We start from the raw sequence: 17,087 nt of genomic DNA on the forward strand, positions 1-17,087 counted from the left end.
TTCGGATGAAAGTAAATTCAACATCCACGGGTAAGATGGACACCAAAAAGTTTGGAGGAAAGCAAATGCAGCTCTAGAACCAAAGAACATGAGAGGAACTGTAAAACACGGTGGTGGTTCGATTATGGTTTGGGGTTGCATGGCAGCAACTGGAGTAGGAAATTTAGTTATAATAGACGGAATAATGAATCAATATAGCTGTTTGAATATTTTAAAGAATAATCTAAGCCAAAGTGCTTCTTAATTGGGACTCGATGGATCCTTCACTTTCCAACAAGATAATGATCCCAAACATACTGTTCGGGTTGTTCGGGAATGGCTGCTATATGACGTGCGAAAACAGCTAAAAACCCCACCGCAGTCACCTGATCTTAATCCCATTGAACACTTGTGGGATTATCTCGATCGCCAAGTTAGAAAGCAAGAGATCAAAACTAAGAATGATCTAAAAAAAAAAGCCCTTTTGGAGGAGTGGCAGAAAATACCATCTTCTGTCACTCAAAATTTAGTAAAATCAATGCCATCTAGCAGAGGCGTAGCTTTCGGCGCCCGGGGACAAGTGACGATTTTGCGCCCCTTTCTCTGTGCCAAGAATGAAAAACATTTCATTCTAAAATTTCGTAACATCAGTTTGGCGTCCCCTGAATGCTGTGCCCGAGGACAGATGTTCCCCCTTGCCCCACCCTAGCTACGCCACTGCCATCTAGATTGAGAGGTGTTATAAAGGTCAAAGGCTATCCAACAAATTACTAATGTTTTTTGAAAAATTGTAAAATTTGCAATATTAATGTCTTTGTTTTTGTTTGCATACTTACTTTTATGATGTAAATTACATCCTATTTTAAGTTAAGCTCATCTTGCTAATTAAATATTTGTATTTTTTAATTACTTTTCATTTTGTTATTAAGCTCGATTTTGCTGTAATCGAAATAAATCGTTAATTTGAAAACTCTAATATTATAGGTCTGTTTTTTTCATAGGACATCATCACATACACTCTGCATTCTTACTTTTGTGACTAAGTGTAATTCAATGTTACGGTCACCAATCTTTTAATGTTGATTTGATGAATAAAAGAAATCGAAACTGATCAGCCAGAGCATTTCATAAGTGAAATAAATGCTTATTTGGCTCTTAAAAGAAAAAGCATATTTATTTTTACAGTTTGCATTCTTGTTTGCAACATGTTACTTATTTTACATAAAAATATAACAAACTTTTAAGAAATAAAGCTTACGCAACGCTTATCAAGGAACGCTCGAAGTAACGACGTTTTCAGTTCACTCGTTGTTGCCACGCGGCGAATCTTAATAACTATTCATAACATTACATCATGTTTCCACTTAGGAAATCTTAATAATTATTATAGAAACATTAAATTATGTTCCACTACAGTACTAAATTACTAATTCAGAAGTCAAACAACAAAAATCAGCGTTATATTTTCAAATGTTCACAGGACTAGTTTCGATGGTTTTACCGAACGACTATCCTCAGCTGCAAAAGCGCAAGTATTTTACCATTTATATTATGTTATGCAAGGCATGCATAACATAATATTGGACGTAAGAGAGCTCACTTGTGGTGCCTGAACTATGTAAAAATGCAAGAAGTATAGTAATTTTGAATGTTTACTGTTTTTAACTCGTCCGAACTATAGCGTTTTGATGAGGTATATTCCGGAATGTAGTGTAAAATATTTTAAAAACATACACAACATAATTAGAACTATGTTCAATGTAGATTATTTTTCCTATTTTCATTCGCAGTTATTTCAAATACTATTAATTTGTAGTTAATTAAAACAAACTGAATACTCACAGCAAACCATATGCCCTTTCTGAATGGATTTATTCAAATCTGAATGCTAGTAGACAATACATCGAATATGGATTAACATTAAGCAACGCAACGGTTCTTATTCATTTATGAACATAATTACTAGGCAGTATTGCATTGTTGAAAATGGTTAATGTGTACTATCTCTCTTCTTAGAGTAATGTACATTTTTTAGCATCTTATTAATTTCAGCATTTATTAATTTTAAAAATAGAAAGTTAGAAGGTTGGAATTTATCGAAAACTAATTATAATGTTTTAATTTTTTTGTAATATTTTGATTTATTTTTGATTAAATTAAATTATTATATCTTGTGTTGATTTATTTATTTTCTTTTTCGTAAGAATTGAAACAATTTTTTTAAAATATATTTTCATTTTGAACGAAGCAAAATTTCTCATGTGTTCAAGATAACCGACAGCAATATATATCAATCTTTTAATATCATATTTACCTGTTAACTTGAACTCATAACCAAGAGAATACATATTTGTTTACTGCGTCTCAGTTTGTATTTTTATTTTTTATTGATTAATTCTCACGTTGAGATATTCTTATTTACTGGGTTGCAGAGTATGTAGGTACAAGCAAAGCATAGTGATGGCGAATCCGAGGAAGTTCAGTGAGAAAATAGCTCTTCATAATCAAAAGCAAGCTGAAGAAACGGCTGCTTTTGAACAAATTATGAAAGAAGTTATAGGAGCTACAAGAGTAAGTGTATTGAAATTTCTGTGGAATATAAAAACTGTTATTTCCTCCTGTTTTTTGTTGGAGTATCACGATGATTTTGTTTTTGTATCTGTGTACTAATGCTGTCATAACATTCAATTCGGCAATTAGGGAAGAATTCTAATCAAGTTTTAAATCACATCCTTTTAAATACTTTTCTATCACTATTATATATCTTGATGAAAGCGAAAAGTTTACACATTTTAAATAAACATTTCTATATCGGGACATTCATAATATGTTTTGCCGCTGTTTTTAACCTTGCTGTGTTGAACTAATGGTAACGACGATTTGTTTATTAAACGCGCTTTTGCTAGGTGAATATTGCTACAGAGAAAATATGTAAATTGTAAACTAATTTAATCTCTATTTAACATTTTGTACTGATTAACCGTAAAAATCGACAAAAAGTAGCGGTGAGTTTGTTAGAAAAGAAATTATTTTATAAATTGAAACATATTTGCCTCTTCTTTACAATAATGAATGAAATGTTTACGTATTTAATTGAATAGAGCTTCGTTTGTTCTTAACACATTGATTTTTATGGCCATTAATGAACCAAAATTTGGTTTGTTTACATTCATAAAAACATATTGTTACTGTATTTAAAGGTTGATTTTTCATAATTTTGTATTGTTATAAGTAATTTTAAGGGGCTTCTTACATCTGAATTTAAAAAAATTGAATTTTTTATAGTTATAAGTAATTTTAAGGGGTTTCTTATTTCTGAATTAAAAAAAAATTGAATTTTTTTCAACAGTATGCATTTTTAAGAAATGTAGATTGTTTAATTTTGTTGAGGAAAAGTGATGTATTTAAATCTGTTATTTTATTTATCTACATGTATAAGTTTTTAAAATTACACTATGCATACTACTGTATATTAAGGGTAAAAGTTTACAATTGGGTGCACCTTGTTTCTTGGCGATTCTTTTTTGACGCCAAGTTTGGCACCAGGAGGGCACAATTTCAAGATGGCCACAACACAAAACAAAAATAAGAAGTCAAAGAATTGCACAAACTCTGTGTCCATGTACAGATTGATCTGTTTTCACTTAAAAAAACATCCTAGAATTGCACAAACTAGGCATTGTGCACTGCCTTAAATTTAACCATGTACACATCAATCTATTTTCATTTAAATAAAATCAGGAAGCTGAAACAAAGTTAAAACTATCATGGTAACCAGAAGTGAGGTTTCATCACCAAAATTTAAAAAAAAAAAAAAAAAAAAAAAAAAAAAAAAATTATTGCTAATCAAAGGGGCACCCAATTCTACACTAAAAATTTTACTTAAGTACTTTTAATCGCTTGTGGATAATGTATGGTTAGGAAGAATTTCATTAAAGGTAAGAGTGATTCTGATACTAAATATACTCTTTCTCCTACTCAAATTAATGTGGAAAGACTTTTCTCAGCTCTGAAGTTTATCAAATAGGATCTGTGGTCCTCCAACAAAGAAAATCTTGCTGAAGCTATTCTGTTTCTTAGAAATAACTAACTAGTTTTTCCATTTCATTGTAAATGCTAATTAATATAAATAATTTGCTATGCCATCAATTTTTTTTCTATAACATCTATTACTTATTTTATATTAAAAAAAATAAGCTGTAACTCATGTGTATATGTTTACATGTGTATAAATATACAGTCAAAAGTCTTTAATCTGGACTCGTCGGGACTTCGGCGATTCCGGATTATCGGTTTTCTGGATTATAGATCATCAGTTTAAATCTGGTAAGATGGCATGCAGAAATTATAAAATTAAAAAGATGAAACCGTAATTTATGAAATAAAGAGCAATTATGGGTTAATCTTCAGATTATGGTAACTTGGCAAAAATTTAGCAACCAACCCTGCTACAGCAACTTGCTAGTTTGTTTTTGGACGCCATTTTGTTTTCACGAAGTAAAGGCATTTTTTTTTTTTTACTCAACATTTTTTCCCCAACAGTCTGCTAGCCAAATTATGCTTATGCTAGAACTTTTATGGAACAAAAGTGCTTAATCATGACGAAGATTAGGTGCAAAATTTGGAGAAAATCCAGAATTGCCCACTGCTTGCTGCGTTTTTAAGAATTGCACATATACAGTATCCATGTATACGTTGACCTATTTTCACTTAAAAAAAACATCCCAGAATTGCACAAAAATGGCATTGCGCACACTCTTGACTGTACACTGCTAAAGTCCTAGCTAGTAACCTTTATCGCCTTACCAAAATGTCGCCAAACTACCATATTCCAAAGATTAGCCCAATTATGATCTAAAGGGTATCAAAATTTACAAAAAAATAAAAATAAAAATAAATAAATAATAAAAAAAAATAAATAAATAAAAAAGCTTGATATTTATTTGTTTACTTTATTAAACATTTCTTTCAACACGCACATGCGTAAAGCATACATTTCATAGTCGAAATTAGAAAATTGCGACCAGAAAACTATTTGATGTGTATTCGTGATATTTATAATGACGAGGAATTTGATTTAAATCATATCAAAGATGGAGTACATCGAGATGAAATACTACATTTAGTAAGGAATTATAAGCCGAATAAAATAAAAACATCTGCGTTGAAAATTAGGATAGTGCTGACAGATCAACTTCCAGTTCATTGCGTGCCACGACGTTTCCCCCCTCCCCTTAGAGCAGCATGAAATTGATAAACAGATTTTGGAATGGTTAGAGAAACAAAGGATATGCCTTTAAACCATTTTTTGCAGCAATTCTACTTTTTGTTTGATGGACATTGAAACGTGCTTTCGCTTTGTAGATCCTTTGGCAGCTCCAAAATCGGAAATTCTTTTGACATAAGCGAAAGTACAAGCTTACTTTTATTAAATTGCTCTAACAGTCTGCAAAAAATAATAAGCCAGATCCAATTAGAAGATTAAGGAACAATGCAATCTGCAACATTAACTGAAATAGATAATTGGATAATTTTAGCTTAGTTTATACCGTCCATCATGCATTAAACGCGCATGCATAAACTTATTATGCATGCGTCTATGCATGCGCAGAAAGTTTGTAGCTTTGAGGTCCGGATTAAAAGACTTAGTTAATTCGGACACCTACAATCCGGAATGATCTATAATCTGGACCTCAAAGCTGCAAACTTTCTGCGCATGCATCGTGTTGACGCATGTGCATAGGCGTTTATGCTTACGCGCAAGACCTTTACGGCTGCGAATATGCGTGTGCGCAAGCGCATAATACGTTTACGTATGCGCGTTTAATGTATAACGGATTGTATAAGCTAAGCTAAAATTATCTAATTCAGTTAATGTTGCAGGTTGCGTTGTTCCTTAATCTTCGAATTGGATCCGGCTTGTTATTTTTTGCAGACTGTTAGAGTAATTTTATAAAAGTCAGCTTGAACTTTCGATTATGTCAAATAGAATTTCCGATATATATTTACTAATATGTAAAGGATCTACAAAGCGGAAGTATGTTTTGAAATCGGAAATCTGTTTATCAATTTCAAGCTGGTTTGCGGCAGGGGGGGGAACGCCGCGTCGCGCAATGAATTGGAAGTTGATTTTTCAGCACTATCCTTATCTTCAGAGCAGATGTTTTTATTTTACTTGGCTTATAATTCCTTACTAAATGTAGTATTTCATCTCGATGTACTCCGTCTTTGATATGATTTAAATCAAGTTCCTCGTCATTATAATTCGCTTCCGATAGTGAAGAAAGTGACAGAGAGGTTATTAAAAATGAAAACATTTCGATTGACAAATTAGTTGGTATTCTCGACAAAGCATTTATAGGACTTGAACAGCGGAACTTTGTAACTAAACAAGAAATTATGTCTGTTTAATTAAAGTATTGTCACATGAAATGAAGCAACTTAAACAACTTACATTGAAAGAAATGTTTAATAAAGTAAACAAATAAATATTAAGCTTTTTCTTTTTGTAAATTTTGATACCCTTTAGATCATAATTGTTCTTTATTTCATGAATTACGGTTTCATATTTTTAATTTTGTAATTTCTGCATGCCATCTTACCAGATTTAAACTGATGATCTATAATCCGGAAAAATCGATAACCCGGAATCGCCGAAGTCCCGACGAGTCCGGATTAACTACTTTTGACTGTATATATCTGAGGAAGTCGGAATCTTTAAAATTCCAGGAGTCGGGGTCTGTCATTTTCCCTTCCATCTCCACAGTCCTGCTGTTAGGGTTACTTCTTTTAACTTTTCAGGATAGATTTTTATAAATTTGAAAAGAAGTGTCTTGCAAGAGCAATCATATTTCTCTATTTCTTCAAAAGCCATGTAGAAATCTGGCTTGTATTTTTTCATTTTTATATCTAAAGGCTGCTGGCTCTTTATTTCTATTCTCTTTGCCTTAGCCTGTTCAATCTTATCCAAAAATATATCTCAAAATCTAATTCATCACTGGAAGAGGATGATAGAGACTCATTTGCTATGTCTGCAGTTTGGCTGTCCTGATTTGAATACTCCAATTGTTCTCAAAATAATTTCATTCTTATTGAAAATTCATAGATGGCTTTCTTTGCCTTGTTCGTCATCCAACAAAATTCGGTATTTTGGATCTACATATATTGAACCCAGCAAAATCTCATTGTCTAGCAAACTAGTTTCTCTTTTCTTCATTGAAGAAATGATTCTTGCTGCAATAAACCCTCCATTTCGGAAAGAACAAACATCACGTTCTTTTATTCTGGACTCCGCTTGATTCTTCAGATTGTAGCTTTTTTATGGCTATATTACGGTGTAGGAAGAAGAGTTTCTAATTCTGAAAGATCATTCCACAGTCTTTCTGTTAGCGAAGTATAGAGTTATCTTCATCTTCAAAAAACGTCCATAAATCTAACAACCTCTATATCATAAAATATGTATTTCCGCATCGCGTTGCTTGGTCAATAATTGCTCCTTTTCCTGCTCACTTCCTAAGAATGGCATCAGTTTTGGGAGTTCTTGCTGCTATTGCTGCTTACCTAAATTTACCAGTGAGCTTTGTAACTAAATGAATGAGTTCAATCACTAATGGCAAGTATCACATCCATTCTCCTGTCTTATATTTATTTATTAATATGTCAGTAAAATAGGAAATAACTATTTATTAATGTATAACCAACTGTGCTGCGAAGAAATTTAACAAGAAATTTCTTTCAATGTGCGAAAAGTAGATTTTGTACAAGATATTTTTAGATCAAAAGATTACATTTAATGCTTTTATAATTAAGAGTAACTGATTTATTGTTCAGATAAGTCCTATACAGGAATGTTTTTATTTACTACTCAAATAAGCATATGTAGGAAATAGATGTAAGTATAATAAATAACAAAACTAATGTAATCCAGGCTTAACACTTTCAGCATGCAGTAGAAGAAAGGTAAAATTAAGCTGAACAGTATGTCTTGTCACTAATCTCATGATACATCAGCAATAGTGTATAGCACACACTAACTAAACATTATGATGAATTTGAAGGTTTTCGAATATCACAAACAAAAGCAAAATTTTTCAGTTAATGGAATTTGTGAAAAAGTGTGGAGAATCAGTAATAAATGAAGATGTTATAAGAGAAGTTTTTCATTGTGATCTCAGTTCCCTGATCATCAGTCTACTGAGAATGAGGAAGTCTGTAGTAGATCTACATAATATTGCTACTGATAGTGAAAAAAGTGACAGGTTGCTGAAGATGAAAATATTTCAAGAGACATTTTAGTGAGAATTTTCGGCTAATCTTTGGAATATGGTAACAGGTAGTTTGGCGACATTTTGGTAAGGCGATAAAGGTTACTAGCTAGGACTTTAGCAGTGTGCATGGATAAAGTCAAGAGTGTGTACAATTCTGGGATTTTTTTAAAGTGAAAATAGGTCGACGTGTACATGGATACCGTATGTGCAATTCTTAAGCACGCGACAAGCAGTTTGCAATTCTGCACTTTCTCCCAATTTTGTACCTAATCTTCATCATGATTAAGCACTTTTGTTCCATAAAAGTTCTAGCATAAGGATAATTCTAATTCGGCTAGCAGATTGTTGGGAAAAAATAATTATGGGGGGGGGGAAGGTACTTACGTATTATCGCAACCAGGTTGGCGCGATTTGTAAGTTTGAGTAAAAAAGTATGAATAGAAAGAAAATGTACATTTATTAATTACAGATAATTTTTAATACAGTTTTTTGTATTATTTTGTTTTAAAATGTAAAATAGCAATTAAACCCTTCCGGTGTCGAATTTGAATAAGTTACAGAATTATTTTTTCGGCAGAAATCTTTTGGCTATTGCTTTTAGCACTGATTGAAAACCATCTTCGCCATTAACAGCTTGAGCTTGGCACCATATAAATTCGATAAGGTATGAGTCAAGATGATGACGGGCTGTTCCTGTTTTTTGTTGCGCCATTTGGCTGAGCCCCACATGCGCTCTACGTGTTGTGTGTGAATGCCCGTGTTGGGATCCACAAAGTTATATTTGTGATTAACAGTTCCATGCAGAAATCCAGCATTTTCGAACTCACTTGTATTGTATCCTTTCCAGCAATCCGAATAAATGATGCTTCCTTCCTTGATATTTTCGCGAATTTTTTCCATGAGGGTAACGGCGCTTCTGTTAGGTGCAGTAACCAAAAAAGTCTCTTTCTTTTCTCGGCAAATTCTGCCGAAAATCCATTGCAGTCGTAGTACACGCCCAGTGTTATTTTTTCTTTTAACAAACTTTCGTCTATTTTCACAATAAGTCCTTTGCCGCCTATTTGCTTTCTTTCTTTTTCATCCATTTCAAGGGCACATATCTCCCACATGTAATTATTACAATCTATAACAGTTTTGTCAGCAATTCTCCTCTCTTCTGCACAAAATTTAATTGAGGTTAACTCTTTACACCAACAATAAATGAAGCATACCGCTGTCACAAATGAAATTCGGCTACCTTCAAACCAATTTCCGGTTCTCACACCCAAATGTTGATTGCACTCTTCGACGTTACATTTCCAGAAGATTTGCTTTCCAAAATACAGTTTCATTTTAAGAGAATTTTTACAAGTACGTTCGTTCGGTATAATTCCATATCCCTGCAACAATTCACATCTTTTTCACTCGCAGGCAGATCCCAAATACCCATAGTTAAAGTATTTTAGGGCATTCAATCTAACCAGTAAGAAAATTTCTTTACGAAAAACTACGTATAACATGTAGGGTTGCCAAATTTGGTGATTTATGCGAATTTTGGCCTGGTTGCGTTAATACGCAAGTACCAAAAAAAAAAAAATCCACTTTCTGAAAACAAAATGGCGTCCAAACAAAAACTAGCAGGTTGCTGTAGCAGGGTTGGTCTCCAAATTTCCGCCAAAAAATCGACAAGTTACCAGATTAAGATAGAATCCAAAGATTAAGTGAATTTTCTACAAAGAATTTAACTTTGTAACTGAACAAAAAATTATGCTTATGTATGAAGTAAAAGTATTAGCACAAAATGAAGCAGTTTTAACAGCTTGCGTTGAAAGAATGTTAATAAAGAAAACAAATTTTTTGTTTCTCTTTATCCCATAAATACTTCATCATTTCATAAACAACTATTTTGTATTTCAAGTTTTATAATTTATGCACCTCCTCTTACTAGATTTAAACAGATGATTTAAAAATTAGACAATTCTGAGATCCGGAATCCAGAAGTCTAGATCTTGGTACTGTAGTACCCACTTGTGCTATATCGTATACACCACTATAGTGTACTAGGTCATAACACATTTTCAAGAAGAGAAGTAATTTACTTAGTAAGATAAATTAGTAGTCACCTTTAAGTTACAGTTTTATGTATATGAAATAATGAAATTAAATAAACAGAAAATAAATAAGAGTTCACAAGTCCAGTTGCGGTTACACTGCCACAGTATTTCTCCCCTAAGTACTGTAGGTATCGATACATTATATGTAGCAAGGATTAAATCTCACTACTCAACCAGAAGGAGTTGTTTTCTTCAGGGACAGAGCTTGTACTTTGTTTTATGATTCCACTGAGCTAGTGGCTGGTGAACTACTGATAGGAATAACTGGTGCTGTTGGTGAATTTTGACTAGGAATAACTGGAGTCAGTGATATGCCGCAATGAATAGTGAAGGCTGGCTTCAAATGGTCAATTTCAATAACAGTTTCTTTATTATTTATCAGATTGGTAAAGTGTTCACTAGTCCATTAGACAATGTGATAAGGACCATTGTACTAGATTGAGTCAAGTGTGTTTTTACTTTTTTTCCACCGAGAGCTTGACAGCTGATTGGGGCTGTTAGCATTTCGGCCAGATAGCCCTGCTGACAAAATTAACTTTAGCAAAAGTTTCTGGATTGTAGCCTTCTCAGGCCTATGTTTGGTGGAGGAGGAAGTAAACTGATGTGTTCTTTTAAAAGCCCATGTAACACATGGTGTATTTTGTGCGCAACCCGTCTGAGGCCTGTTGGCTTTAGTTTTCCACATGCAAATTTTGATCGGAGGTCGATCGGTGGTAAGCTAACGTGGTTGCCGCTGATTGGCCGATGACGTCAAGATCGGCGGGTTGGCCGAATATAATATATATGTACGCCGGTATCGCCAAAAAAAAAAAAGGTTTTTGGTGTTCTTGTTCTCTTGTGTTATTATGAGTTAGCATAATGCTACTTTGCTTTCACTAAATGATTTTAAATGTAAAGGCTAAAGTGTTAGCTCTTTTATTTTATGTACGGAATAAAGCAAGGATTTTATTTAGTTTAGTCTTAGCTTTATTTTAAGGGAAGCAAAACATGCTTTGCCTTTATCACCACTGCCAACAGGGTTATGGACCCAGCATCAACAGCTAATCAGTCATCCAGTTCAACTCAGCTTTGAAGGAGTATAGGTGAAGAGGGCCGTTATCCACGAAAAGAAGCTGACCTGTCTTAGAAGTTTGTTTAAGTCGTTGTGCTCACACTTAATTGAAGATGTCATTACTACCTGAAGGTTTTGAGTTGTTAAACCATGATGGGATCGATGGAAAGTCGACATGAAAATGCTGTTACTGGATAGAAATTGTTGGAGCTTCATAGAGGACAAAGAAGAAGAATTAGATAAAAGTGCAACAAAGCGTGAAAAGCAGGAGTTCACACTGAGGGAGAACAGAGCCTTCATTACATTATATTACGGAATTAAAGCTGAGTTCAGGCCGCTGATACAAGAATGTTCAAGTGGTAAAGAAGCATGGGAAGTTCTACAGAAGCAATTCGAACCCAAAACAAGAGCAAGGATAATTCAGTTACTGGATGAATTTTTTAGTATTAGATATACGCCAAATGAAGAAATAGGACTATTCATCGCAAGAATAAGAATGACTGCAAAGAAGTTGGCTGAAGCTGGTCACAACTTGGCAGATCTTTTTAAAGGATTTCAGGCAATAAGGAGATTACCACAAGAATACTCCGGCATTGTACAGTTGATATATAGGTGGAAGGACGAAGATTTTACGCTGGAAAGAATTGCTGAAGAGCTGGTAAGGGAAGAAAGCCGACTTCGCCAGGTAATTGCCGATTTAGAAGACAGCAAGGTAAGCGTGTTTAATACTATTAGTTTAAACTCAGGGAAAGATAAAGTTGAAAGCAAAACTAAATCTAAGAAAAAAAATGGGGAATATGAGAATAGGACCTTGTTTCAGATGTCATAAATTTGGGCACTTAATTGCTCAATGTAAAGAAAATGTAAGTAAAAATCAGAAGTTTAAAATAGACGATAAAAATGGACAGTTTAAAGATAAAGAATTAATGTTAGTAGAAAATTATGTAACAACTACAGATAAAGGGGGTAACGCAGATAAATTTAATTGGGTCGTAGATACTGCAGCTACAACTCATTTCTGTAATAATAGAAATTTAATGACAAATTTCGAAGAAATAAACGATATACGTATGTCTTTAGCTGTAGGAAATTGTGAAAGTAAAGTACTAGGAAAGGGTACTGTCAAATTTGCAGTAAAAGTAGGCAATCGAATAAATTGGATTGAGTTAGATAATGTGTTATATAATCCAAATCTAAGAAGAAATTTATTATCGGGAGCAAGGTTAGAAAAGGCTGGTGCTCATTTTGTGATTTCAAAAGGGAAGATGTGGATATACTTTAATAATTGGGATAGATTATGCTACGCTAAACGATATGACGGACTTTATCACGTAAAACCATTTAGATATGCAACAGGTAAAAGGGAAGCTGGTTACGGTACAGAAATTGGAAAGTTAAATAAAATAGACGATGCAATGCTATGGCATCGGAGATTTAGCCACGTAAATTTTGATTATATTGAGAAAACTAGTAAGAATCAAAGCGTGAAAGGGTTACCAGAAATTGAAAAACCAATAGAGAGGTGTAAATCGTGTATTATTGCTAAATCTAGTAGAATAACTTTTAAATCTGTTCCGAAGAGATCGGATAAACCATTGCAGTTGGTTTATTTAGACGTTTGTGGCCCACTACCAGTTCCATCTAAGGGTGGGAGTAAATATTTTCTTGCTATTATAGATGACTATAGTGGATTAGTAACAGTGTATTGTATGAAAAATAAAAATGAATCGTTCTACAACTTTAAGAATTATCATAGGCAAATGGAAAGACTGACAAATAGAAAATTAATAAGTATACGCACTGATAATGGTGGGGAATTCTGTAATAGGCAATTCGAAGGGTACTTAGCCGAAAATGGAATTAGTGTTGAACGCACGAACGCGTACACCCCAGAAGAGAACGGTGTGTGTGAACGTTTTAACCGAACGGCATTAGACGCAGTTAAAGCTATGCTTAATGACAGTAAAATGGGAAAAGAATGGTGGGCAGAAGCTCTTGGCTGTTTCGTACATACGTGGAACAGAGTATGTCATAAAAGCAACCGAACCCCTTATGAAAAGTTCCTAAATAGAAAACCCAGTGTTGTTTATTTTAAAGTATTTGGTTGTAAAGCCTATGTTGGCGTGCCAAAACAGATTAGGAATAAATTAGAAATGAGGTGCAAAGAAGGAATCGTGGTAGGATATGCGAAGGAAACTAGAGGTTATAGGATATGGCTGCCAGAAGAACGCAAATTAACAGAAACCTGTAATGTGAAGTTCGATGAAAAACTGTATGCAGCAAATGGCATCCTGGAACAGAAATCAAAACCTAAATTTAAAAGACTAGAGGAATCTGAGCTATTAGTAGAATCAGATGAAGAACAGGAAATTTCTAGAGAAGAAATAAAGTTGTCAGATGACAAATCTACTCCGAAAGAAGTATCAGACTTAAACTGGCAAAGAAAAGCAGTTAAAAGGCCAGATGGAACACGTACAGACATATATTATTATGTAGAGGGAACAGACACCCGTTTTAGATCCTATAATGATATTGAAAAGTATTGTGAGGCAAGAAATATTAAATACAGTCAAAAGTCGTTAATTCGGACACCCATAATTCGGAATGATCTATAATCCGGACCTCAAAACTAAAAACTTTCTGCGCATGCGCCGCGTTGACACATGCGCATAGGCGTTTACGTGTGCGTGTAAGACCTTTTACGACTGCGCATATGAGTGTGCGCAAGTGCAGAATACGTTTTCGCGTGCGCGTTTTATGTATAATGGACGTATAAGCTAAAATTATCTAATTATCTATTTCAGTTAATGTTGATGATTGCGTTGTTCCTTAATTTTCGAATTGGATCCGGCTTATTATTTTTTGCAGACTGTAAGAGCAATTTTATAAAAGTAAGCTTAAACTTTCGATTATATCAAATAGAATTTCCGATATATATTTGTTAACATGTAAAGGATCTAAAGCGAAAGTATGTTTTGAAATCCGAAATCTGTTTATCAATTTCACGCTGCTCGGCGGGGGGGGGACGCAGCGGGTAATGAATTGGAAGTTGATTTGTCAGCACTATCCTTATCTTGCGCAGATGTTTTTATTTGGCTTATAATTCCTTACCAAATGTAGTATTTCATCTCATGATTTAAAACAAGTTCCTCGTCATTATAATTCGCTTCGGATAGCAAAGAAAAGTAACAGAGGTTGTTGAAAACGAAAAAAATTTGATTGATAAATTAGTCGGTGTTCTTGACACAGCAATTATAGGTCTTGAACAGCGGAACTTTGTAACTGAACAAGAAATTATGTCTGTTTAATAGAATTAAAGAGAAAGTATTATCACATGAAAACGAAGCAAAACTTAAACAACTTACATTGAAAGAAATGTTTAATTAAGTAAACAAATAAATATTAAGCTTTTTCTTTTTGCAAATTTTGATACCCTTTAGATCATAATTGTTCTTTATTTCATAAATTACGGTTTCATATTTTTAATTTTAGATTTTCTGCATGCCATCTTACGAAATTTAAACTGATGATCTATAATCCGGAAAAATCGATAATCCGGAATTGCCGAAGTCCCGACGAGTCCGGATTAACGACTTTTGACTGTATGAAAAAGATAAGTTCAATTTTAGTGGAAAAAACGAATACTCGGGGAAAGTTAATTTCGTGGAACAGGAGACTCGCTCTGTGTCTGAAGAGGCAAATTCCGTAGAAATAGTTATCCCACAAAATTTTAAAGAAGCACGAGAATCAGTAATTGCCGAAGAATGGGATACAAGAAGAAATCGACACAATAAAGAAAAGAAAGGTTTGGGAATTAGTCGAAAAGCCAGAAAATAAAACTATAATAGGAAACAAATGGGTCTATACGCTAAAAAGAAATGAAAAGAATCAAGTGGTTAGATACAAAGCATGCTTAGTAGCACAGGGATTCAGGCAGAAAAGGGGTGAAGATTTTGATGACGTTTACAGTCCTGTAGTAAATTTTTCAATCATAAGAATATTTTTCACTATACTGGTATGTTTATATGGATGGACTAATTGTCAGTTAGATGTAAAAAACGCATATTTATATGCAAACCTAAATGAGAAAATATATATGACCCAACCAGAGGGATTTATCGAAGAGAAAAATAAAGTGTGTTTATTACACAAGGCCATTTACGGTCTACATCAAAGTGGCCGTGAATGGTTTTGTGAATTTGAAAGTACTTTAGAAAATCTACATTTTAAGAAAATACAATGGTGTAATTGTGTTTATAAGAGTTCAAATGTAATTATCTTGTTATATGTAGATGATATGGTGATTTTTAGTAAAGATCAATATAGTATAGATAAAGTAATTTCACAGCTGAGTAAGTTTTTTGATCTTAAAGTATTAGGCAAAACTAAAACGTTACTTGGAATTGAATTCTTAGAGAATGAAAATGGGTTTTTTATACATCAGCAAAAATATATCGAAGAAATTTTTAAAAAATTTAAACATTTCCAAATACCAATAACTTCACTTCCCATAGCTAAGGGCACTATTCTTACAAAATTAGATTGTCCATCTACAAGTGCAGAAATTACGGAAATGCATACATTACCCTTTAGAAATCTGTTAGGATGTTTAGTTTTTGTAGCTAACAGGACAAGGCCTGATATTACATATGCAGTGAATATCTTATCACAATTTCAGGAGAATCCTGGAATTAGGCATTGGAAAGCATTGTTGAAATTGCTTGGTTATCTCAATAGTACTAAATTATATAAGTTAAACTTATCAAAGATTAAACATCTAAATTTACATTGTTATTCAGATGCTGATTATGCAAGTAATAGAGATGACCGCGTGTCCATGGGAGGATTTATATTATATTTAGATGAAGTACCGGTAATCTGGAAAACTGTTAAACAAAAATGTGTAAGTTTATCAACCATGGAAGCGGAGTATATCGCCTTATCTGAAGCAGCGAAGGAATTAATGTGGACGAAAAATGTCTTACAAGATGAAATTTTAAAGTTTAATTTAAGAGAGTGTAAACTATTTTGTGATAACAAGTCTGCCATTGATTTTTCTAGATCGCCAATAGAAAATCGCCGAACTAAGCATATAGACGTAAAATATCACTTTGTTAGAAGACTAGTAAATGATGGAGTGTTTGACCTTGAATTTATCACCAGTAAATTAAATACTGCGGACTTATTTACAAAAGCAGTGACTGCTGTTAATTTAAGAAAGTTTTGTTTAGATGTTTTCAGTGTTTAAAGACAATAAGTATTTTTGTATAATAGAACTGAACTATGAACTTCTGTGAAAGTTTTGTTTTTGTCTTTGCATGGGGAAAAGAGGGTCGTTTGTTGGCTTTAGTTTTCCACATGCAAATTTTGATCGGAGGTCGATCGGCGGTAAGCTAACGTGGTTGCCGCTGATTGGCCGATGACGTCAAGATCGGTGGGTTGGCCGAATATAATATATATGTACGCCGGTATCGCCAAAAAAAAAAAGGTTTTTGGTGTTCTTGTTCTCTTGTGTTATTATGAGTTAGCATAATGCTACTTTGCTTTCACTAAATGATTTTAAATGTAAAGGCTAAAGTGTTAGCTCTTTTATTTTATTTACGGAATAAAGCAAGGATTTTATTTAGTTTAGTCTTAGCTTTATTTTAAGGGAAGCAAAACATGCTTTGCCTTTATCACCACTGCCAACAAGGCCTA

At 33.5% G+C, this 17,087-nt stretch overlaps 1 protein-coding gene across 6 annotated transcripts in view; it reads left to right on the forward strand.

Moving 5' to 3' along the window:
• Window positions 1-2,257: 2,257 nt before the first annotated feature.
• The window catches only part of LOC118184702 (CREB-regulated transcription coactivator 3-like), a 203,733-nt gene continuing 188,903 nt past the window's right edge, over window positions 2,258-17,087 (forward strand). For 3 of the 6 annotated variants that reach the window (XM_085810658.1, XM_085810660.1, XM_085810662.1), the window contains exon 1: window positions 2,258-2,550. In XM_085810658.1, the coding sequence (XP_085666784.1) occupies window positions 2,440-2,550 (111 nt within the window). In that variant the 5' untranslated portion in view covers window positions 2,258-2,439. The remainder of the gene's footprint in view (window positions 2,551-17,087) is intronic. The other 3 variants (XM_085810659.1, XM_085810663.1, XM_085810661.1) reach the window with 2 other exon arrangements.

The sequence above is a fragment of the Stegodyphus dumicola genome, chromosome 2 (genome assembly GCF_044657685.1).
Source record: "Stegodyphus dumicola isolate Sdum_Otavi_A_Nest chromosome 2, ASM4465768v1".
NCBI classification, from domain to species: domain Eukaryota; kingdom Metazoa; phylum Arthropoda; class Arachnida; order Araneae; family Eresidae; genus Stegodyphus; species Stegodyphus dumicola.